The sequence below is a fragment of the Molossus molossus genome, unplaced genomic scaffold (genome assembly GCF_014108415.1).
Source record: "Molossus molossus isolate mMolMol1 unplaced genomic scaffold, mMolMol1.p scaffold_m16_p_13, whole genome shotgun sequence".
Classification (NCBI taxonomy): Eukaryota; Metazoa; Chordata; class Mammalia; order Chiroptera; family Molossidae; genus Molossus; species Molossus molossus.
This window is the reverse complement of record NW_023425348.1, coordinates 48,782,334-48,807,974: the sequence shown is the minus strand read 5'-3', so window position 1 is coordinate 48,807,974 and position 25,641 is coordinate 48,782,334. Positions and strand designations below refer to the sequence as shown.

General features: G+C 44.3%; 2 protein-coding genes across 2 annotated transcripts; both read left to right on the top strand.

Annotated features, from left to right (window-relative positions):
- Positions 1–14,460: 14,460 nt before the first annotated feature.
- Positions 14,461–20,673, top strand: LOC118628583 (olfactomedin-4-like). The gene is made up of 6 exons (XM_036259560.1): positions 14,461–14,529; positions 16,221–16,373; positions 17,144–17,368; positions 17,555–17,654; positions 18,116–18,275; positions 20,019–20,673. The coding sequence occupies exons 1-6, from the start codon at positions 14,461–14,463 to the stop codon at positions 20,671–20,673; spliced, it is 1,362 nt and encodes a 453-aa protein (XP_036115453.1).
- Positions 20,674–22,900: 2,227 nt separating this feature from the next.
- UBQLNL (ubiquilin like) lies at positions 22,901–24,745 on the top strand. Its single transcript, XM_036257864.1, has one exon. It carries the CDS (start codon positions 22,901–22,903, stop codon positions 24,743–24,745), a length of 1,845 nt encoding a protein of 614 aa, XP_036113757.1.
- Positions 24,746–25,641: the final 896 nt, after the last annotated feature.

The following is a 25,641-nucleotide window of genomic DNA, read 5'->3' as shown; positions in this document are numbered from 1 at the left end:
TTCAGTACAAGTCTGCTGTTAGCAACGAGTTCTATGAACAGTGTCATAAGGGAAATGAGAGAAGTAGCATATTTATCAACGCCAGGGTTGGAACTGGTGCTGGGAGAGGAGAAGCCTCTTCCAGGCTCCAAGCCACTTTGAGGAAGTGAGCTCCCCAGGAGAACATGACCCCTGAAAATAATTGGAGATCTGGAAATTATTTCTCATTGCGAGTGCTAAAAAAAAACTTTGGCTTCCTTCACCATCATACATAGATGAGTCCTCAAGCTAGTTCATTTGAACGCTAATGTTAAAAATGTACCCCAGAGTCCAGAGGACTAGAGGAGCTCATATCTACAGAATGCATTTTCTTGATTGCAAGAGAGAGTCCATTAGAAGACACTTCTGCAGTGAGGAAGGGGATGAGGAAGGCAGCACTACAATAAAATAACATCTACGGCAAGGTGCATCCAAACCTCACAAGCATTAGAACTGAGTAAATATTATATGTTGTGATAAAAAATATATATATAGAATCCTGCCAATACAGTTTTAAAAATTATTCACTCATTTGGAAATTATTTATTGAGTAGATACTATGATCCAAACATTATTCCAAGTATTCAGAATAGAAGGTAAATAATAATGAAAGAGAATCTGCCCTGTTTCTATGGAGCTATATCCTGGGAAGAGTAACACATAAGAATCAAGAAAATAAATATATTTATTGCTTTCAAATAATAAACACTAAAAAGTAAATCTGAGTAAAGTGATGAACTAAAACTGGATGGAGAGGACAATGGCAGAGAGGATGAGAAGTGCGGAGTCATGGGCTAGAAATGCATGACATAAATTAAGGGCAGTCTGGAGCACAGTGAGGCGGGGATATGAGGTGAGGGATGAAGAGGAGCAGGGCCAGATACTGTGGGACTGAAATCATCCAAATCTTATTCTTGGAAGAGGAAACTGAAGCCCACAGAGTGAAAATACCTTTTCCAATGCAGACAGAAAGGAAGTCATAAATGTGGAATTAAAATAGAATCTCTAGCCCACCGGTTCAATGATTTTTCTTCCCAGAGAACACAACCTCACTTTTGTGAAACCAGGCTTCACAGGAAGAAAAAAAAAAAAAAAAATCAGAGCCTTTTTTTATTGTGTCTACGAACTCTAGTTGTCTTAAATTAAGCTGCATTCGACTAAGTCAGGCTTTTGCTTTCTCTGCCAACTTGCTAAAAATGCTCACAAATATCAGAAGAGATTATCCCTTATTCTCTACTGGTTATTTCCATCTTGCTTAGAACGTGAATTGGCCAATAGCTGATATTTTTTAAAGTTTACTGAAGGAATAATAAATAAATAGAGTCTGAGCCGAGAAGATTTAGAAGTACATACATCTTTTATCCTGGTAAGAACTCAAGCCCATGATTATTCACGGACACGCACCGATGACTTCCGAGAAAGCTTAGTGACCTAGAAAAACAACAAAGAAGGGATTGTCTCCAGCACTGTCCCCATTTCCTCCTCTCACTCTCTATCTTTGGCCCAGTTATCAGTTACTACTTTTCTACCCTTTCCAGGAGAGTTCATTTCTTTCTATGGCTTTATGGACTCTTTGTTGATAACCCCATTTTTCAGTTTTGATATGTGATCTTCCTTATAAATGTTAGCATCTGCTTTCCTACTTCAGGGAATCAGTACTAGGATTTTAAAATGTGTAGATGAATATGCTTTGCAGATTTTAAAATACTATTCTAATGTTAGCCTTTATGTTAGTATATTTACTAATTACCCCTGCCATTCTCATTTAGGACCCATCATGTTTAAACCTGAGCTCATCATTAAAATTATCCCACCCCACAGCATAGGGAATATAGTCATTATATTTTAATAACTATGTATGGTACCTGCTAGACTTATCAAGGTGACCACTGTAAGTCATATAAATCTAATCATTATGCTGTACACTTAAAATTAATATTGTATAGTATGTCAAACGCAATTGAGAAAACCAGAAAGATGAAATCTCCCTCCCCTTTACTGTTTATGGGAGGAGAAAACAGATTAGGCCCAGCTTTGCTCTTCCCTCAAGTTCAAATTTACTATGCTAGCTGCCAGTGGTTCTTTCTGGTGAGACTGATCACAAATATTCTGTTCCAGTGTCAGACCATGAATGGAATTACATGATTTTAGTTCGGATTAAAAAAGAATAACTAGCCCAGCCAGTATGGCTCAGTGGATTGAGCATCCTCTCATGAACTGAGAGGTCCTGGTTTGATTCTGGGTCAGGGCACATGCCTGGGTTGCGGGTTCGATCCCCAGTAGGAGGCGTGCAGGAGGTAGCAGATCGATGTTTCTATCTCTCTCTTCCTTCCTCACTCTCTAAAACATCAATAAAAAATATATTAAAAAAAGAATAATTATACAAAAATTAGCAAGTAATTTTCTCACACATAATTTGCCTCATCCTATATCTTTTTCTTTTTGTGAATTCCACATCTTTTATATTAGATATTAGATGTAAGATATTAAGACCCTATCAATAAGGGCATTGACTTATCTTTCCATCCTAAGAATTTAGAACGCTATTCTATAGAAAGTTGGGATCAACGAATGTGCCCCTTTCTTTTAGACTTTCCACATCTAACCATTCTTTTCCATTGTTTTTTCTTTTCTTTTTATTTATTTTTTTTATTTTGGTATGTGCCCCTAGTGGGAACCAAACCCAGGACTCTCTGGTCTGCAGGCCGATGCTCCAACCGCTGAGCCAAACCGGCCAGGGTCACATCTAATCATTCTTTAGGTCTTTAGCCACACTCACTCTGCCATCTCATCTGTCCCCATCTTGTCCAGATACCTGCAGCTTTTACCTAGACTCATTACTGCATACATACTTGATGCCATATGCCAATAACAATTAGACATGGTTATTGTGTTCAGAAGAATAATAAAGAGGTTATTTAAAATGAGTCATGAAACGTTTATAATGTTTGCCTTAGAGAAAAAGGGGCAGTTGGAGGTTTAAATGCCTCGTGTTTGCCAATAAATTTGTAAATAATGTATGTCATAATTTTAGTCCAGGAACATTCACATAGCACCTGTTATGCAGAAAAAAGCACGTATACCTGGGAGTAGAGATGTGAAGCAAGTACACATGTGGCAAACAATGAAGAGGTTTATAGCTCAGCCCAAGGAGGAAGTCACACCTGTAGATACTTTATTCAGATTATTTTACCGAATGCAATGATTGCTGTAGCGTATTAGGGAAGCACAACAGAAGACTACTCAACCATTTGTTGGAGTCAAGGAAAACTTCCTGCAAGAGTTCATTTCTGTGATTGTTTGGAATAACACAAAAACTCTGAGCCCAAGAATAAGGGCAACAGAACATGCCACCAGAAGGGATTGCCTGAGATTAGGTGACACACCCTGTGTTTCAAAGATCTGCAAACCTAAGTTAATGGGGGAAATAGTCTCTAGTGATGATGGCATTACTCAGGGGGTTGTACAGTGAGAAATGTGGAGCTCACAAACCAGCCTTCAGTATATAAGGTTTATAAACTGTCTCATAGCTTGGTGCTATTGTTGGCATTTGAAAGCTAATAGTCACACATTCTCTACTTCTTCTTGCAAACTAATTGTACCTTAGGCATAGGAGTCAGACAGACGGATACAAATATAAGCTTTATTTTTGGTAGTATTTAATTCAAGAATGTGATATGACTCTACATTCAGAATAACTTTCAATGTGTATATATATGTGTGTGTGTAATATATTATATATATATATATATATATGTAATAGTATACATGTAAATTTTTTTACTTCCTACAATTTTATTTTCATATTTAACTTTTACCTTTGGAGGACACACCGAAGACTGAATAAAGATTCACAGAACAATCATATTAGCTCATTTGTTTGCAGAGGCAACCACTGGCTAACAAATTTTTATATACATATATGTGTAAATATGTAGAAAAAGGCCTCTAGATAAGCTCTTTTGAAGGACTACTTTTTTAAGTTTATAAAAACTGTAAATTAATACTTTCATAAAATACAATAAAATAAATAAATAAAAATTTTAAATAACTATAGAACATACAAATAGTATTTGTTATTTTATTCAAAAGGCATAAAATATAATAAATATAACTAGAATAAACAGAGAAAAAGTACAAGGTTTACAGAAATTGTATGTAATGTTTCTTGAAAGTGTGCAGGTAGATGATTAATGTAGAGAACTTATATCATGATATTTTGTCTTTCTGTAATTATAATTAAACACAAATTATGAGTGAAGAGTAAAAACTTTATATGTAAAACATATATATACTTTATGAAACAATACCATGTATATCAATATTAAACTTTTTTTCTTTTTTGATATGTGCCCCTAGCAGGTACCGAACCCAGGACTCTGGTCCACAGGCCAACTGCTGAGCCAAACTGGCCAGGGCAATATCAAACATTTTTAATGTATCAAATAAGTTTGTATCTTCCTTGTTAATTTACCTGACAAGATGGATTTATGACAATGCTACTTGTAAGCAAAATCTATAATTAAATCATTTTGTATGTGTTTTGCTTGGTTATGTTTTGCTTTCCTAGAATGAGCAGTAGAGAAACCTGTCTCACAAAATTTCTATTAATGGGAATGGAAAAGATAATTCTAAAATAATGTCATTATTTTAAGAACATTTATTTTTCTCTTTTATTTAAAAGTGGGCAAGCAAAGCTACATGCTTATTGTGTATTTTTAGTGCTTCATTAGTAGTCAGTTCCAACAATTTATCTTATCCTTTTATGGTTAAATTCAAATGATCGTCCTTTATATTTTATTTTTAAATTATCATTCCAGGATACATGCCCTGACCCGGAATCAAACCTGCCACCTTTTGGTGCATGGGACAATGCTCCAACCAAACAAGCCACCTGGCCAGAGCCAAGTGATCTTTCAATGAAATAGAATCTAAATCTTTAAATTTCTATGTGTGAATTTTGTTTTGGTGGAAAATAAAACTCAAAACATTGTTAAATTTGTAAGGTGTTCAGTGATGACTTTTTGCAGATGCATAATATATAGCACATCACTTATTTTATTAAAGACTAATGTTATGCCCTGGCTGGTTTGGCTCAGCAGTTAGACTGTTAGCCGGTAGTCCAGAAAGACCTGGGTTCGGTTCCCGCTAAGGGCACGTATCTTGGTTGCAGTTTGTCCCCAGCCCTGGTTGGGTCGTGCGAGTAGCAGGCACTCGATGTGTCCTTTTCACTTCAATGTTTCTCTCTCTCTCTTCCTCCCACTCTATCTGAACAAAAAAAAAAAAAAAAAAAAAAAAGGAAAAATGTTCTCAGGTGAAGATAAAAAACAACAACAAAAAAAACTAATGTTATATTATGAATTATGTCATAATATTCTGTAGAAACGTCAATCTTCCAAACTTCTAACTTCCTTATTTACCTCTAAAACTTTTTCACTATTGCATAAAAGTGTTAAGAATATAAAGAATACCTAATATAGTAAAATACTAGAGTCTGGCTGTCCAATTTACACTCTTAAGAAGTGGGATCGAAAAGGTTTATTATTCTCCAGAAATACTAAATGTTCATTCCATAGTTTAAACATCTCAGTAGAGCTTTTTCTCATAATAACCATCATTCTTCTTCAGTCAGTAACTGTTGTTTTTAGTGACTTCTCATGCTATCATACAATAAAGAGAATAATCTTGAATTTCATTCATTAATCTTTATAATTCCACATTCTAACTGTAGAACTAAATATATTATTCAGTTTAGCTGACTCATTTTTCATTGCAAGCTTTTTGGTTTGCATTCTGATGTAAGCTCCTCGACCTTGGCAACGATTGCAGGTTTATCGTACCTATCACTGTTCCATCAGAACATACTTTTACACTAAACTTAAACCCTAAACTACAATCATTGACATTGCATTCTCCATAGTTTTATATACAATTTAGAATCAGTTGGGTTTGTCAGCAAAGTGTTGGAAGAATAATTGTTCCTTCACATCACTATCATGCTGAAATCGTACCTATGATAAAATAATTATCATGCTAGCAATATCTGTGCATTCATCAGGTTGCAATGAAAATGCTCTGCCAGCTTTATTTATTTATTGATTTGTTCTGTGAGTTGGAATTCCATATCATTAACTTGTTCCTAAATGTGCAAAGTCATGTTGTTATTGAAAAATGTGCAGCCTGCTTAGGGCAGGTACCCCCAGAGAAAGTAGTGCAGATTGGGTTCCTTACTCAAAACCCTCAGGAATAAATCATCACATTTGCACAGTGGTCTTGTTGTTTATGATCTCTGGGCCATATCTCAATAACTGCTTTTACACACTCTAGACTGTATTGGACACACACACACACACACACACTCCACAAAGAAAAGGCCCAACATGAGAAGGGCTTAGACTATTCTAGAATATTAAACACACATAATTACAATTGCATAATATTTTTTTGATAAATTGTGAATTTATTTTATGATAGTGTAACTGCTCTCCCCCCCAGTTTTATTCAAATTAGGCCTAAAAACAAATATAAACTGTGAAACATTTGCCATGATCACATTCTATTATATACCTCTAAGTGAAAAAGAGCACTTTTTTTTTTGAGGAAAGAGTGATATTGTGAAACTGTGTCTATTATTAGGGTCCAATAGTTGCTCCCTGTGTGTCCAGCAGGTATCTCAGATGCCAGAGTTTGTCTTCAAGCTGACTCTTTCCAAGTCACACTACCTTGAAGAATGTTGTGTTAATTCTCCTGAGCTCAACGCACTCAACTAGGTGCTTTATGTATATTACTTTGATCTTCAAAAGCACCTTTTTGGGAAGATACGTTAATCCTCATCATACAAAAAAAAAAAAAAATTAAATTTAGAAGAATTAAGGTACTTGAACAAGGCTATACAGTAGAGGAACCTGATTCAAACCCAGGTCTGCCAGATTCAAAGGCCCAGGCTCTTTCCACTGAGTTGCTTTGCTTCTTTATAAAGCTAAGGGGGCAGAAACAGTACTAAATAATGACTGTCCATTTCTAGATGGCAACTGGGTTTGTCCTTGGAGTGAATTATGTCTCCATCTGAATGTGTTGTTGTCACCTCAGTGGTTCTGCACAGACTTCTCTGCTCAGTCTCTACCTTTCCCCATGTCCTGAGTGTGCCAGGTATATAAATCTGGGAACCAGGAAAGTCAGCAGAGGTGGCCACAGACCTCAGCTAATTCCTCATTAACAGTTCACATCTGCCACTTAGCAGGTCCTTCCTTTCAGCAGAGGCTCAGGGTTCATGCCATCCTGAGGAACTCAGAGAAGAGACCCATAAATCCTTCTTACCCATACCTGCTCTCTCCCAGTTAAGTAGAGGAGCATTTCTGGATCTCCTAGGTCCCTGGTGTACTGACTGCTGAATGGGCAGGCTGGAGTGGCAGAGACTAAAGCAGCATTGGGTAGGTAGAGGCTGGATACCCATTACTCACCTTTAATCCCACCTGCACAGCCGCCAGGTGAGAGACTCCTGTCCTATCAGCAGGAATTTATCAGCCAAGATCAATCACACCCTAGACACAGTTTGGTGCTCCTGAAAATGTCTCCTCCCCATTTCATACCTGAATTTATTCTGTATTGAGCTCAACACTGAAGGTTCTTCTGAACGTGCTCATGCTCGAGGTGATATTTCAGGAAGCCTATTCATCTTGATGGAAATGAGTTGTTCAGACTTATTTTTAGAGAAAACCTCTGGGGTGCCAAGGAGACCATGTAGTAAAGAGCTAGGGTGGTTGTTAAGTTTGCAAACTGGAGCTAAGGTATCATCAACTCCTTCTTCCGTCTCACCATTCCTGAGGTCAGAATAACGTGGAGGGGTGGAGGTTCAGTATTGGGAACAGGGAATAGCTACCAAATTCCCCATTTCATTTAGATACTCAACCTACTCTTCTCGGGTCTATTGGCAAAGGAAGTCCTTTCTTTGGTCTTATCAGATCACATCTGAATCTTACAGCCTTCCTTTTAGGCATTTTTTTTTTTAAACTCGAGATCATTCTGCTTTCAAATAACCTTAGTTCAGTCTCCAAATCACCTTATTTTTTAAAGATATAATAAAGGATTTCTTTTTATAAGATTATGAAACATAGAACTAAGAGTTTTGGGGAAAAGGACTGGGTTCCAGGAGTAATAAAAGTGCTAGAAACAATAATTACAATACTGTTCAACACGTGTTAGGCATTGACTGTTTCAGGCACTATGGTGCTCTATGTAATTGCTCTGCATAGTTTATTTTATTTATCCTTGCAATATTCTTGTAAAGTAGATGTGTTTATTACTATCCATATTTAAAGGTAAGGGCATGGAGGTATGGAGAAACTGAGTATCTTGTTCAAAGTCACAGTTTATGTGTAGCAGAAGTAGGGTTTCAACCTTGACGATCTGGCTTCAGAGCCGATTCTGGATCTTAACCACTGTGCTTAAGTAAGAATAAACGAAAACAAGAAAAATGTAACCTGAAACCATGTTTTCCTGTCATGCCTACCTCCTCCCAAATCAGGGTGGGGACCACATATTCTGTTTATATCAAGGTTCAGCATGATTAATCTATCCACCTCAAATAACATAACAAACAAAGAGTGCTGTCTGAGTTCATTTCTTGACCTCTTTTCCCTATGCCTTCTTTTCCCCATAATGCTTCCCATTTAATATGTTCTTAGATGTTCTCCTCTTTCCTGAAGGGAACACCTCGTCCCTTGGGTCCCTTAGGCAGGACAGAATATGTGAGCCACTCTGAGCAGAATGTCTCTGAGGAGCCAGCGCCTCTGAGAAGGATCAACAGAAGAAGAAGAGGGAGACGATGAGCTCTGACTCAGAACCCTGTGGAGAGGAGGTAGCAGATAGTGGGTGACAAGTTACAGTCTATGACTGGTTTGTGCAGGTCTGTGGACCACCAGTGGCCCCAAAAACTCATGCCAGGAAGAAGCAGTGTGAATGGAGTTGGAATGAGGACTCTCCCAAAGAACCCAGGGGTAAGGAGAGCTTCCAAAGCTGTGCGAGTGGTAATGGCAACTTCTTCTGTCCAGAAGAAAATTGTTGTCAATTGATGAACAAGGCAAAAATTTCAGGAGAGGACCCAGTCCTGGACTGGGATCCAGGAGCTCTTGTTCTTGGTCCCAGCTTTACATGACCCCATCTGTTCTAGACATCAGTTTCTTGATCATAGAGAGGGGTGCAGGAGAGTGTGACCCCTTTGAAGTGCATCATCACTAAGGAGAAGCTGAAGGCTCCAAGCCACAGCTCAGAGACAGCCCAGGGCCTGGGAGCTCAAGGACAGTAGAGAACCTACCTTACTTCTCCCTCATGTATCCTGTGCTGAACTTCTGGCCTACAGAGAAAGCTGGGCAGTGTTGGGCCTGGAGTTGAGGTGAGGGACTGGGCAGGCAGGGAGAGCAAAGCAGGCAGGTAGATGAGAAGGGTGCAGCTGTGCCTATAGAGAACCGAACACAGAACAGAGGCTGATTCTGGAGGGTGGGAAGTGGGTCTCAGTCTCTTTCTCCTTTGTCATTTGGCCTATGGGAGGAAATGGAAGGCGCAGAGTGTGGGCTGTGAACATGGGGGAAACAGAGGAGATGTCCCCGGAATACTGCCAAGAGGAAGTGTGCTAGTAGGGCCCCGCCCCTGAGCACAGGGCTTTCTTACTGGGCCCCTGCCTGGGTACAGTTGTGCTTACCCTGTGGTTTTGGGAGAGACGTTCTCAGGCTCTGAGGAGTTTGACATATCCTCCTTCTTTTGTGAAGGCTGGGCCTGCCCTGTTGGCCCTGGCAGAACATTCCCAGGGTTCAGAGGAGCCCATAAGCTCTCCCATTGTGAGAGAGGCCCCATGACTCGGTGAAGCCTCATCCTTCAGAAAGACGCTCTGGTTTCTAAACCAATAAGACTTCCATGTAGAAAAGTCTAGCCTGGTTTATTACCTGACCCTACACTGAAGAGTCTAAGTGTGGGGATGTGCGAGAGAAGCTGGGGCACACACAAAACCTTCATAGCTTCATCCAGGGCCACAGACCCTATTCTCTGCTCACCGGCCCCGGGCTCCTCAGTCCCTAGGACCAGGTTTAAATACCAGGTGCTGTATCTCATATAGTTCAAGGACACAACTGTGGTCTTTAGGTGGAGCATGGAAACCCTTCTTCCAGGCTGTTTTTTACCCACTTAAACCCAGTTAAGTATGGCCCTCCTGTCTCCACCATTTTAACCTGATCACCAGTTCACTGATACTGTGGCATTTGGCCCTTGTCACTTCTGCTGCAGCCCAACCTGGATGCTCTGCTGTTCCCTCAGTGGGATCAGAACTTGCCCAGACTGAGTTCTGTATAACTCAAAGGGTTTCCCATGGACCACGGACAGAAGGAAAAGAGCCACGAATCTGAGTCAGGACATGAATGTCTATACTGGTCAATGGAGGAATCAAGTTTTATGACCCAGGGGCATAGAGCTAGGGTGCATCGAAGCTGGAGGGAGGGATGTCAGTGGACATAGGCAGCTGGGAAAAAGTACTGGACAGTCTGAGGGGACTGAGATATTTTAGAGAGTGAGTCCAAAGTGGCTTGTGGAAAAGGATCTTAGAAGAGGAGCTTTGTCTGAGCTCCTCGGTGAATGGAGTGGAAGACAGCCATTGAATATTTCCTCCCTCTGCCTGGCTTCTCCCCCCAGGGTGGAGGGAGCACAGAGTCTGGATGGCAGTTAGAGGGATTAGGCTTCAGTAACATGACCAACACCATCCGGGACAGGTCATCAGGAAAAGCACATTGCACTGTCCCATGAGCCTGAGCTGAGACATCTGGAGAAAACTGTGGATACACATTCTGGTTCTACTTCCCAGATGTATGACCTGGAGTTAAGACTGTTAACCTCTCAGAAACAAATTCCTGATCCACCCTATAGGAACATTAGCAAACCCACAGACTGTTAGAATGTCTGTAGGACAGATCCTGGTTGGGTAGTTCAATTGGTTAGAGAGTCATCCCCCTATGCCAAGGTTGCAGGTTTGATCCCCAGGCATGGCACATAAAAGAGTCAGCCAATGAATACATAAATGAGTAGAACAAGAACTCAATGTTTCTCTCTCTAAAAAAAACCCAAAAAACAAGAAAAACAGAAACTCTGTAGGTCAGCATATGCAAACTTCTTAGAACAGTGTCTGGCAGAAAGCTGGCACTCAGTAAGTGCGGAGGCCCTGGTCCCCATTCCCACCCATCTAAAGTCTTTGTAGAGCTATTGCATGCCTCCATTTACCTCTGCAGGGAGGCACAGAGCCAGGCGGAGCCAGGAGCTGGAGCTGGATCGCACACTGCCTGCTTTCAGCCAGACTGTGCTCACTTCTGGGCCTGGGCCCATCTCAGGGCCTGGGCTCTTTGTCTTGCTGGGATTATCGCAGCTGCAGGCCTTGCAGCCTGGCTTTCTATGCTTGCTGTATATGGCCGCTTTGGCAGGGAATGCCCTTCCGCTGGGGCTCGTGGCAGTTGATAAGACACTCCAGGCGCCCATGTACCATCTGTGGGGGCTCCTGGCCACATCCACATTGCCCACAGCCCTGGCTCTGGCGTCTGTCAGAGGAGATCTCCGTTGGACCTGCGCAGCTCAGCTCTGTGTCGCCCATGTGGCCTTCATTGCTGAGTCCTCGGTGCTGCTCGCCATGGCTGTGCAGCACTATGTGGCCATCTCCAGCCTCTGTGCTATGGGGCACTGCCGACACAGCGTGTGGTAGATACGGTGGCTGAATGTATGGTAGACTGTGACTCAGGGTGGTTGCATCATAGCGCCCCCTGTGGTCCTGCTCCAGAGAATGCCTTACTGCGGGCAGTGGGTGCAGTCCCACCCCCACTGTGAGCACATGCGTGTGGCTCCGCCGGCATGAGGTGACACGGGCCCCACATCTGGTTCAGACGGGCCACCACACTGCTCTCTCCCGCCCTGGACCTAGGGCTCATAGATGCTTCCTACGCCCTCATTCTCCAGGCTGTCTGTCAGCTGCCATCTCGTGGCGCCCTCCGCAAGGCCCTGAGTACCTGAGAGTCCTATGCCTGTGGCATCACTCTCTTCTACACACCGGCTCTCTTCTCCTTCCTGGCTCACCATTTTGGCCGCCACACACTGCCCAGCCATGCCCACATCCTACTGGCCGACCTCTCCGTGGTGGTGCCGCCTGCCCTTATTCCTGTGGTTTACAGAGTGCGGACCCAGCAGATTGCTCAGAGGCTCAGGCGCTTGGTTTGGTCTGCTGGGCAGGAGCAGCGAGGGACGTGGGCCCTGAGAGGGCCTCCCAGGGGAGTGAACGGGCATTCTATTTTCTCCTGTGTGTGCTCTCAGATGGCCAAGCAGTGCCGCAGGACCCATGGGGTAGAGCTCTAACCAAGGCATCATAGCGCCCCCTGTCGTCTTCATCGCCTTCATCGGCCAACAGATAGTGCTATGCTCACCCGACTTCTATTCCCACCATGGGGGCAGAATGCGCATTGAACTGGCCTCTCTCTGCCTGGGTCTTCTATGCCTGGACTACTTTCTAACCCTAGATTGATCTCCATAGATGTACATAGATCGCACAAATATAGATCAGGGTGGGCTTGAAACATGTCAGACAGGGAGGCCCAGGACACAGCCTGGGAGGTAAGGATCCTGTCTTCCTCCACTAGTCTGTCTAGCCAGAACCAGGTGAGTGAAAGGTGGCTCTGAATGGGCCTTTTGTACAGTGTGTGACACTCAGCAGAGACTCCATGTTTGCTGAGGGGATGAAGACAGAAGGGGCTGGGGAAATGTGAATAGAATAGAACACAGCTCTAGAAACCGGTTTCTGGCCTTTGTAGCTAATACCTAAATAAGGGAGAACTGTAGGCTCTGGGAGGGAAGGCAGTGGACAACACCATGGCTGCCTCCCTAAGCTATTTACCCACTTAGCTCAGACCCTGAGACTGCTCCTGCTATTCCAACTAGTACCACTAACCAGTTTTAGCTGCCAATTCACAGGAAGGTGACCCCAGCACCAGTTTTTATGCTTCATGCTCTACCTGTAATTACACCCTTCCTCCCCTCTACTCCCCCTATCCTTAATTTCTAGTAACACCCAGGTGGACACTGATTCTGGTTAGGTTTCCAACTTCATGCAGCTTAGGTTTTCCAACTCATTTCTTATCTCCCTGACCTCTGTGTTGTCTCTGGACCCCATGGTCACAGCAAGACCAAGCCAGAGGAGTTGAAGAATGAATCCCTGGCCTCGGGCAGAGAATAAGAGGGTGCAAATCTCTAAAACCAGATAAAGTTAAATATCTCATCACTGACTTCCCAACAGAGCATAGGGCATGTCTCCTTGGAATCATACATTCACCTAAGCTCTCGGACCTTTTCCCTAGAAGTACAGGTTTCATATGCCTGTCTTAACCAGGTATTATGTGTTGGGAAAAGGACCCTAGAGGATGCGGTACGTTAGCAGAAGGCCTTTATGCTGATTGTCCTTAACATCTGAAGTTGGGGAGGGGGCAGTGAGAAATCGGGAAGTAATAAGGGAGACAGACAGTTGAGCTACAAAGACCAAATTCCTCAACGGGAAATGGGGAGGGCAACACAGGCTTCACAGAAAGTCTGCCATTCACCTCGGCCTTTAAGTGGGTGTGAGACTGGCCACTGCCTGCCAAGTACTTAGGATGAACAGCAGCACCAGGGACACTGAACTGTGGCTCCTGATAGAGAACTCAGGACCCAAACTCTTCCTTTTCTGCAGGGAGCCAGAGGACTGATGGTCAACAGGCTCCTGAGGCTAGTTCGCAGATACTGGGGGGACTTCCCTGAAGGGCAGACGCTGGAAGCTGTGGGCATCGGGAGTTCAAACTGGGGGCTACATTTGAATAGTGGGGTGGGATGGAACTGTTTAGAAAGCCTGTAACAGTGGAGGACACACGTTTCTAGGGGTGAGGCTGGGCACATAGCGAGTAGACCAGTACAGTGTTGTTGAAGCAACCCCCCTGGATATACAGCTTGGCCCTCACCCAAGGGCACGTGGTTAAGTTAATAGTTCTGTCCTCAAGATGAAGCAGGTAGGATTGCATTTCCTCCTAGAGTATTTTCTCCCTCAAAGTGGAGGGAACAACCATAATCCCTCAGCGACCATTCCAAGGCCCCCACAGGATGTATCAGGTTTGCCTTAATCTGTTTGGAGAGGGGGGCCCAGGAGGACAAGGGCAGATCTCAGCTTGGGGATGGATGAGAAAGACCCTGTTTATAGTGAGAAACCTATCTGCAGACACCGGTCTGTCGCAACCCTGCTCTCCCACCCCTTACCCCCATACCTTCTCCCCACCCCATCCCACTCTCAGTCTGTTCAGATGTCGAAATCTGTGCCCCTCCTGGTGAGATTATTCACTTGGACCAGAGATAAAAAGCCCAAGGGAACTCAGAGGTCTTAGTCCATCCTGCAGCTGATGCAAGATGCAACAGGTCCCAGCCCTTCTGACCACTCTACTGCTGCTGCCCTTGGTGCACCAAGGACAGCCTCAGGTACAGGTGGATGGTGGAGGGATCACAAGCTAGGAAGGAGATAGTTGTGTGCTGTGGACTGGCTTCCCTCACTGCTCTGTTTCTTTTCAAGAATCCCGGGTTCTGGGAGAGAGTGAAGGTGGAGAGGGATGGATGGAAGGAGGATGGAGTACCCTGCCTACTCTGATGATCCCTGGGCTTGGGTGGGCAAAGGGTGAGAGAAAAACAGAGATAAAAGAGAGAGAAATGATTCTGGGATGCCCACTTGCTCGTCATGAATCTTCATTTTATGCAGAAGTCTGCAGCCTTTACCTGTGCTACGGGTGCTGGAGCTAAGGGAGGTCAGTCTGGGCTGTTGTAAGCATGTGAGCTGTGCTCCATTATTCTCCAAAACTACACTGTTGGGTTGGAGTTGCAGTAGGCTGAAGACGAAGCCAGATTAACTACCAGGGCCACAGGGGCGATGTGTGGACTATTCAGAGAAGGACCAGGGACATACCTTAATTCTTGGAGATTCTGTAAAGAAACCCCAGCAGGTGCCATGAGCCTAATCATCAGCTTGGGAAGGAGTCTTCAATCCAGTGCTGGCTCATCCAGCTTCGAGATGGGAACAGGGAGCTGAACACGGGGCGTCATCATAAAGGACAGGCTAATGAGAGTCTTAGTAACTTAGAGTCTATAATAACTAATTATAATAACCACAGGCTAGTAAAAGTCTTTACAAATTAAACTCCACATATATTTATAGTTCCAAAAGTAAAACATGAGTATCCTCATTTCGTGCAAAGGCACTGGGACACAGACAGAGTAATTCACCTAATAGCACAGAACCAGAAGTAGACTCAGGCAGTCTGGCTCTGGAATCAGTGGGTTTATGAGTGAGATTATAGGTAAAGAGGAGAAGACCCCACATCATGCATCTCGTATTTCTAGAACCTTTCCCTGCTCACTCGAGTTAGCTGAGGCGAAGCCGCTGCCTGCCACCCTCACGCCGCTGGCCTGCCTTGCACGCCCACCCACACGTCTGGGAGCTCTGCAGCCCCCTAGGAGCATAAACACAGGATGTAGAACAAGCATGAGACCTGTGGGCAGCTTGCAGCCTGATCACTTATTCACCACGTGACTCAGTAAAATATCTTTAAAAATCCTCAGAACCTCTGGTTCTCAATGGTACAATGTGGATAACAAGCTCTACTGTGCCATGTTTTTGTGACTGCTCCATATCAGTCCAGACTCTGGGGCTCCATGGTGCTGTTAATGTTAACTTTTCTTTCTTTGACAATTTGGAAGCCTCTGTACCTGCTGTCTTCAAGACAAAGTAAAGCAGTGGGGATCTACTACATCTCTGCATGGGGGGTTCCTGCACAGAACTGCAGCCCCTAGACTGGCCCTCGGACAAGCCTCTTTAGAGCAGCTCTCCTCTCTCCCACAGAGCATTCAGGAAAATCTGCTTCCAGATTCAGTCAGTAGATGAGGTAGGGAAGGGATGGCCCTACCAGTAGGAACTGTGGCTTCAGTTCTGAGGAGTCAAGGCAAGGGTCACTCAAACCCACAGCAGAAGAATGCCCAGACAGCCGAGAACAGCCTCTTGTGGAGACAGAGCTCATCTCAGGCACCCCAGAGCAGGGTTAGCCTCTTCTGCCTCCTGTTGCCAAAGAGCGCATTGTGCTCCAACATATACGCTTAACATGCCCGTAACCATAACTTTGCAGGTGGCAAGATTTGTGCCAGGCACCGTGGATAAGGATGGCCTATGCCATTGTGTGGTGTACCTGTCCAACGACCTCATCCCCTTGAAAGAGAGGGAACAGCTACGGCGTACAGCCCAGGAACTCTTGGACAAGTACAAGCAGGAGCTGTCCAGGGTGAGTGCTGGTGCTTCCCAGACAGGAAGCAGCACGGGATCTAGCATGGGGATGAGCTCTGGGGGTAAAGAAGGAGCTGAGGGAAGCACAGCCCTCATCTTTGAGGTGAATCCTTAGCATGATGTGAACATTAGGTAGTTTTTTTTAATCCCCAGGGGTAGTAACAGAGAGGCTGATATAGGGGGAGCTTCCTACATCAACAAGTAAATTAGTGAGTTTGGATTCACTGGGAGATGGGAAGAGGGTAGACCACAAGAAAAAGCTTGAAAATAAGCTGAACAGTGAAAAGGAGGCAGGAGAGGGTCAAAGTGGAAGAGTTAAAATAGGGACAATCTGTGGAGAAGTGTGGGCCAGGTGCCTGAGGTTGGAATGGACACTGAGTAAGGATGAGCACACAGAAATGCTGTGTCAGTAGTGTGCTGTGGGCAGCTGCTTTCGCCATGGCCACTGGCGGAGTCCTGGTGAAGGGTGGATGGGGCCAGGCTGGCAGCTGGAAGCTGGAAGCCCGTTTATTTGTTCACTCACTAAACCATTCCTGAGAGTGTGGGGCTCTAAATAGAAAAGGAAATACATTTTTCTTGCTGGTATTCTCAGTTGTGAAATAGAGAAAATGCTAATGCTCATCTCAAAGCTGTTAATGGAAGGAAATAAGTGACAGATATGAGAGTATTTTCTAGGCTGTGTGGCACTGGGAGGGGGGTATACGTAGATGGAAAGGACCATAGCTGTTGAGGATTGGGGTAACTGCTTGTCCATCCCCCCATGCCCAGGTCAGTGAGTATTCACATGCCTTTGAAGATTATGATAATCAGATCTTAGAAATGAATGGCGCCCTGAAGTCCAGGAATCCTACTGTCCCTGCTGTCTCCTATGAGTCCCCAGCCTTCAACCTGCTGCGCTTGGAGCTGGAGGGAGCACAGGAGTTGGCGGCTCAGCTTGCAGCTAAGGGAAAGATTAGTGCGGCTAGAGACCTGCTCTACCAGCTCCAGAGCCAGGTATGTGGATAGATTGAAGACTCTCTCTCCCCTTCCTGGCCTCCTGTCTTATCTAGTCAGAGATTTTACCATTTCCAGAATCACTTCTTTCTGGGGAAGAAGACCCTGAGCTGAGAAATATGTGCACCTGAGTTCAGTTCTTAAGGACACTCAGTGACCCGCATTTCTGGCGTCTCATTTCCACAGGTGGCTAACGCCAGCCTCACACTCAAGCTTCTGGCTGACACTGACCAGCGCAGCTTCCACGCTCTCCGCCAGGAAGTGGGTGTCCTTGAGAGCCGGCTAAGTGAGTGTGAAAGGGAGATGGAGCAAAAAGCAGCCTCCAGAAACTCTGGCTCACCCCTACCCCCAGGTGAGGACTCAGATGGAATTTCCCAAGAACTCATCTCCCCAATGACAGGGTTGGGCATGTACGGTTGGTTATAGTGCACTGAGGGGCAGTAAAGATTCTGATGTAAAGTAAGTCATTATTTCCTTGTTTGGTGTATCACTAAGGGATGTAGACCAAGATGCTGTTCTCTCACACAGTGGCATAGCCACATACATAGACATGTAAATACACCTATAATCAGACATACATACTAGTCTCCATTCATGCACAATCACGTTTGCTTATGCACTTATGTATGCACTCAGGTGCATGGACATACATTCAAGTGCACACACGGTTATTATACTTTTATACTCTGCTCTCTGTGGGTCATGTACCTCACACCTAGCTCATACCTTGCCTGCCCTCTTCTCTAGGTTCTTGTGCCCATGGAGGCCTCCAGAAAGTCAGCAGACCCCTTGTGGTGCAGCTTAATTGGAGAGGCTTCCCTTACAAGGCAGGAGCCTGGGGCCGAGACTCAGCACCCAACTCATCCTCTTCCCTCTACTGGGTGGCTCCTCTGCGTGCAGATGGCAGGTGAGTCCAGGCTGATTTCTCTTCTGCAGCCAGGTTTATTCCAAATGTTCCCTACCCTACCTTAACAGGTTTCTTTGTGGCCCCCTTCCGGCACCTTGTATTTCAGGTATGCCCCTGGGCCAACAGTCTAGGCCTGACAGGGTACCGTCTGGTGCTCCTCTCATGGGTTAAGGATGGCTCAGACTGCCCTAAACTTCCTTCACAGAGTCACTGTCTGAAATTTCTAATCCCAATGAAATCTAGAGCTAGTTCTATTCTTAGCCTGATCTTATCTCTAGAATAAACTCTTCCATACCTGAGCCTCAGAATCCTAACTTCTGTTCAGAAGTTCAGAGGATAAAGTTGACCAAACTTGACCTTTAGAGTCAAATAGATCTGAGTTTGAATCTCAGCACTGCCACTTAGGTGAAGTGACCTTGTGAATGAACATCTCAGAACCACTCTTAGCCAGCTGTAACACAAGAGTAATTAAATATATGAGACTATCACATAAAATTGCATAAAAAAGTGTGGACAACATAGTAGTTGCAGATAAATATTTGTGAAAGAATGGCTCAGGGAGTCAATGGGTAGGGAATGAGCCCTTCAATAAACTGGCAGCCTGCCTAGGAAGGCAGACACAACTCATGGACACGGTCTTTTAAGTCAGTACACAGAAGTGTGACATAGACTCAAATGATAGGAGGTTATAGAGGGAGGGGTGAGCATGGGTTGAACCAATTATTGAAGAGCCCCAATTGAAGTTTATCTCCGAAAAATTAGCTTTCTGCTGATAACAATGCTTCCCAATTCCTATAGATATTTTCTAACATACAAAACACATGCACATGCTTTTGCTTTAAAATCCTCTCAAAATCTCTGTGGGTAAGTCGTGCCTTACTGCCCAATATTAAGAGATGGCAATACTGATAAGCCAGGAATAATTTAAGGGATTTTATAAAGTGACTTTCTGGGCATAAATCTTCCTGAATCCAGCTTCAGAACTCTGTCCTACTACAGGACACTTGAGTCTCAAGGGCAGGTGAGATGCAGCAAGGTCTAAGAAAAAAAGATTATTCATTATGAAGGAAAAAGAATTGCTACCACTTGTTGATTACTTACTTTGAGACAAATGCTCTAGTAATTATTACTTTTTTCTTTAAAATTTTTATTGATTTTAGAGAGAGAGGGAGAGAGAGAGAGAGAGAGAAACATCGATGAGAGAGAACATCAACTGGCTACCTACTTACTGGGGATTTGCCCCACAACCCGGGCATGTGCCCTGACTAAGAATTGAACAGGTAACCTCTTGGTGCATGGGTTGACGCTCAACCACTGAGCTACACTGGCAGACCCTAGTAATTATTTTATTTGAATCGTTTCAGTCCTGACAAGAAGGAATTTTTTTTTTTTTTTTTTTACCAGTTTTATTTATGAGCTGATTAACCTGGAGCCAGTTACTTAGCCTTTCTGAGATGCAGTCTTCTAGCCTGTGGGGATGAAACATATCTGAAAGTGACTTTATTATCATGAAATGACATATGCATGCAGAGTGCCTGTTGATGTTTTTAATACTGTTACTGTTCTCTTTTACAAGTATTATTCTCTCTGAGTATACTGTAAGTTAAAGAAATAAAGGTGATATATCAATTCTGTTTGAACCCAAAGCCCCCATTGTTTATTAGAACAGCCTGCCCATTATAAATAACACTGTTACCCCACTTCTCTCACCTGATGATTATTCTGGTGTGGTACTTGGCCTAGGTACTTTGACCTCTACCGACTGCACAGGTCCTATGACGACCTGGCACTGCAGAAGAACTATGAGCAGTGGAAGATGGGCTATGGTGATGGCAGTGGCAATACTGTGTACAAGAATTTCATGTACTTTAACTTCTATGGCACAAGCGAAATAGCCAAGGTGGACCTTTCTTCCAACATCCTGGTTCTGCGGCGCCCGTTGCCTGGCGCCACCTTCAACAATCGCTTCTCCTATGCTGGTGTGCCCTGGAAGGACTTAGATTTTGCCAATGATGAGAAGGGGCTGTGGGTGCTCTATGCTACAGAAGAGAGCAAGGGCAACCTGGTTGTGAGTCGCCTCAATCCCAGCACCCTAGATGTGGAAGAAACCTGGCACACCAGCCAGTACAAGCCAGCCCTGTCAGGAGCCTTCATGGCCTGCGGGGTGCTCTATGCCTTACGCTCTCTGAGCACCCGCCAGGAGGAGATCTTCTATGCTTTTGATACCACCACTGGGCAGGAGCACCACCTCAGCATCCTGCTGGATAAGATGCTGGAAACGCTGCAGGGCATCAACTACTGCCCCACAGATCACAAGCTGTATGTCTACAATGACGGCTACCTGGTCAATTATGACCTCAGCTTCCTACCAACACCACCCACCAAACGCCCCTCTTAAGCTTCGCCTCCACCCTGATCTGTCAAACCCAACAAGCCCTCCAGGCTCCGAGGCCCAGTGGAAAGAGCACTGGTAGAAGCGAGTCTTCCTCTTCACCCTCCAGGTGGAACACTCCCCAAAATGGCCATTAGCCTTAATGATCAGTGGCATTGATTACATTTAGTTAGTTCTTTATACACCATATCTCAATCAGCACATTAAAGTTCTCTTTAATAATGGTCTAGTTGGATTTGTTTGGGAAACAAAATATGGGCTGGAAATGTTACTCCCCTCTTTACCAGAATCCTAGAATTGTAGGAGCCGAACTTAAAAAAATATCACATTCTGTGTTTGAAAGCTGTGAATCCAGCCCTTAGAATGGTAGGACTCTGTGCACTAGGTTTACAATCATCTCAGGGTGAGAACCTCTGGTTCTGGCCCAGAAGATCCAGGGGAGCTTGTCATTTGAATGGGATGGGCAAGCTCCCTTCCTCATCGCCAGCCACCTGTGTGTGGGGTACCTGGGAGTAAAGGAACAGTGTCTTGGTGTGGAAATCAATGTCTCATTGTCCTGAATAAATCTCACCTTTGAGTGTAGTTGAGAGAGGGGCTTAGGTCTGAGTCCTGTTCTCAGAAATCAGCAACTGATGGCTAAGCACGGGACAAGTCTGGCATGGATTGGGGCAGAGGTCCAGACGTTCTTAACAAAGAATACCCTTTAGCGTGATAGCAGGAGGTCTCCTATACAACTTTGTCGGTAGTTTTGCTGTTTATCTTCAACACACTGAGAACATAGGGGCTCGGACTCTCCACTTGACACCTAGCTGCATGGTGCACCTACCCACTAGGCAGGTGAATGGAATGTTCAAAGTTTCAGACTCTGAGGTCTTCACAGACAAAAGAATAGTTCATACACACTGCCACTTGCTTATACTTTCACACATGTGCATTCAGAAACATTTATCCAATTAGACATATGCATTCTCATTCTTACATACACACTATTTTCATCCACACCAAATATCAACATAGACAACACAATATGCATCTTAACCTATCCACTAACAGAAAATTCATCTGCTATTCAAATAAAAATCAATTACCATCTTCAGTACCTTTTATGGAACTGAGAATATGGCTTCTTGTTGCCTAAACCTGTCTTGTTAGGAATTTCACTGTTAACTGCTTCCACGCTCACCTCTTGGTGTACAAACATCCCTTCCCCACAATGCTTCTGCACAGAGGTAAGCGTTTAAAACTAGGCTAGGATATTGAAAAAAAAAATATTCTAAAAGTGCTGCAAAATAACATCCAGAAAAGACCGATTGATAAGTGAATTAAACATATTTTGCAAGGAACAGTTCACTAACCTTTAGTTTGGAATGCCCCTAGAGGGACCTCCCTGGTTAACCCTGCTCCTGCATCTAGAATAGAGAAAATCTCCACCTGCCCTGCAGCTCCCTAACCCCCTGAGAACATTCTCAATTAAGCCTTGAATCCCAAAATTTAGATGCAGAGAAAAGCATGACCTCCTTTTTCACTTAAGAACTTTTTCTTGCTTCATTTTCCTTTCTAAGCCCCAACTCTTTCCAGATCACTAACAAAAGCAATAAGCTTCTTCTTATGGGAGAGATTCCATTCCTACCCAGAGGTATGTAGTTTTATCTATGGCTTCAATAGACTCATCTTTTCATACTACAAACCTAGTATTTCTATAAGAAACCCATACATAGTACCACATATCCCACATAACTAATCTGGTCTTTTATTTATTTTTTTAATAGTTCCATCCTGAGAAACTGTTCCCAATTTTTTGGATAATTGTCTTATTTTATTTTATTATGTAGACCTGGACTCCCTAAATATGTCCTTTCCCATTTAGTCCTGGAAGAGACTGTGAGGCCAGAGTTAACATCACAATATCTCTTTTGTAAAGAAGTTATGCTCTTGGTGGGTGGGGCTAGGGGAGGGGCAGCCCAGGGAGGAGTCATCACTGTTTAGCCTACCTTGCACCAAGTATGAATCAGTAGCCACAACAGATGTCAGCTGGGCCACATCTGGAGAACTGGGGTGGGGACAGAACATCGCAAAATACCTGGCCCCAGCCTGGTTACTCATCCCTTTTAGGATAACAAGAAAACTAGCCTGTGGTCTGAGAATATAACATCTGAGACAGAGATCAGCAATCTCCTCTCAGCCCTCCCGCCCTGCTTCCGCCTGCTCTCCATCTGCCTTCCCACTAAGGTCCATGCCACATGCCATCTCTCGATCATCCAAGATGGCCCAGACTGGGCGTTCTTCAGGTCTGCTTGCCAACAAGAACATCTCTTCGAGTATCATTCAAGTGACATTGAAGACACCAGGCAAGCAGGAAGACTTTATAATAGCTAACAATACCTCGGTAAGGCAGTTCAAAGAGAAGCTATCAGCTCACTTTAAATGCCGAATGGACCAACTAGTGCTGGTCTTCATGGGCCGTCTTCTCAAAGACCATGATACACTGAGCCAGAGGGGCATCCTGGATGGCCACACCATTCACTTGGTCATCATGTCTAAACAGGGCTCCAGATCCCTGGCCCATTCTTCCCAGAAACTGCAGACCAATGAGCCCTGCCACAAGGACAGAAACACCAAAGAAAAAAGCAGTGTGGTATACAAGCCTGCTCGTATGAATCTCAACCCAGTGGAAGCAGCCCTCTTTATGGAGCCTGATATACCCCATGCGTATACCCAGGACCCAGAAGTGAGTGGTCCTGAGCACATAGCACAGACACTGGAGGATCCTAGTGCCCAGTGTCTTCCGTTCACCATGGACCTCATGAAACAGTTCATCTTAGAACACCCAGAAATCCAACAATTGCTGCAGCAGAACCCAGAAGTCTTACACATCCTTGACAATTCTGAGAGCCTATGGCAGACGCTGGAGCTGGCCAGGAACCTTGCCTTGATTCAAGAGCTCATGAAGATCCAGCAACCTGCACAGAATCTTGAGCATCAACTGAATCTACTGTCACAGCTGGGTACAGACACAATCCCAGGTGGGGACAATGCTCTGGGTCACATATATACAGATGCCAATGACCAAATCCTCAATAGCTCACAAGATCCCTTTGGGGGCAACCCTTTCACAGCTCTCCTGGAAGGACAAGTGCAAGAACATGTCCAGTCCTCACCCCATTCTCCACCATCAACCCAGGAAATGCGTGACCAGATCCCACAATTTCCTATAATCCAAGATATCTATACCAGTCCTTGTGGTTTACCTTCAATCATCTCAGCCAATGCTACTCCCAACAAGGGGAACCATACTTCTAGGGCTACTAATGCCACTAAGTCCACCAAGGGCCAGAGTCATACTTGTGACATTCAGCAGCCAGCTGGGGTACCAGCCTTATCTCACATAGAGATCACACAGCTACTTAAGGCAGAGTGCAAAGAAGAAACCATCTCCCAAGATAGCTCTGACCAAAGATTAGAGGGTGATTTCCAACTATCGGAAGAGCAGACCAGTTCTCAGATCATAGGAAGCATGATGCAATTGCTTTTGAACAATCCCTACCTGGCAGTCCAGATGATGTTGTTCGTGAATATGTCCCAGATGAGTGAACAGTGGAGGCAGCAGCTGCTCACCCTCCTGCAGCAGACGCAGCTTTCTGACATGCTTATAGCTCTAGCCAACCCTAAGGCATCTCAAGCAATATTGCAAATTGAGCATGGTCTGCAGCTGCTGGCCACCGAGGCTCCTGTTCTTCTGTCCTGGATTGCACCTTACCTCTGGGGCTTTGGCTCTCTTCCTGCCCCCAGCTGCAGCTACCCTGACACAGTGCCCTGGGACTGGGATGTGCCAGATATGGCTGAGGCCAAAGGGCCTGAATGCTGCCACAAATCTGGAGCAGTCATGCAGAGGGAACAGTTCCTGGCTGAAGATCCTTCCAGCTTTCTACAAGCCCCCGAGATTCGTTTCAGCAAGCAAATGGAATCTCTTCAGGCCATGGGATTTAAGAACCACCACGCCAATTTGCAGGCGCTCATTGCCACTGACGGGGACACCAGCGCAGCTATTCGCAAGCTCAAGAGATCCCAGGGACTCTAATCACCATCTCTACCTATTTCCTTGTTACCTCCTGCTGACCATTTGATCACCTCATCTGCTAGCTGGAGAAGTCCTGGAGTAGGAGAAAGCAGCCAATACTTTCTTTTACCAAATTATTGACCATTGGCCACAGCTCGAATATCTGTCAATAAAATGGCTACATCCACTTGCCCCCATCTGATGTTGGTTTTGTTCCTTTCACACACACACACAAAAAAACAACTATTTGCATGTGATAGCTCAGTCTCACCTACCTACATACATAAACACACATCTATATTAATATGGAGCTCCATAGTTGCATACAAAGAACTGCTTGCACAGATATCACATCATGCTCACATACCCAACGCTATGGAAGAAGAAAGACCTGGTAGGCCAGAGTAGGAAAAGTCTACATTTCAGCCAAGTTTTATTGAGTATTTATCCTCCTACTAACTGACATTTTTATAATCACAGGGCTTTGCTGGACTGTTTTCATTCTCTCTTTAGCACAGAGAGATTCATCTGCTGATACTTTCACTCACATTCCACCTACAAAGAGCCCAGGCCTCTGTGGGACATGGCATTTTCCAGCATCATCTTTAGCATATCTAACCTTTGTAACTTGCATTTTCTATGGTTAGCCAAGGTTCTATCTCCTTCTTTTCCTGTCTCATCAAGAGTATCTCAGCCAACTGGTAAGGAAACCATTGTAGTTCAACCACTCAATTATTAAACAATTTAATATGCTCTTGCCATACCTTAATTAGTCAACTATTGCTTTAAGCATTGAAGAAATAGCCATGACAAAACAAAGATTCATTGCTTATAAAGTTTATTTTCTTTTGGGGGATACAGACTTCAATTTATAGACATGTTAGGTGTTGATACATACTATAAAGAGCATGAAGCTG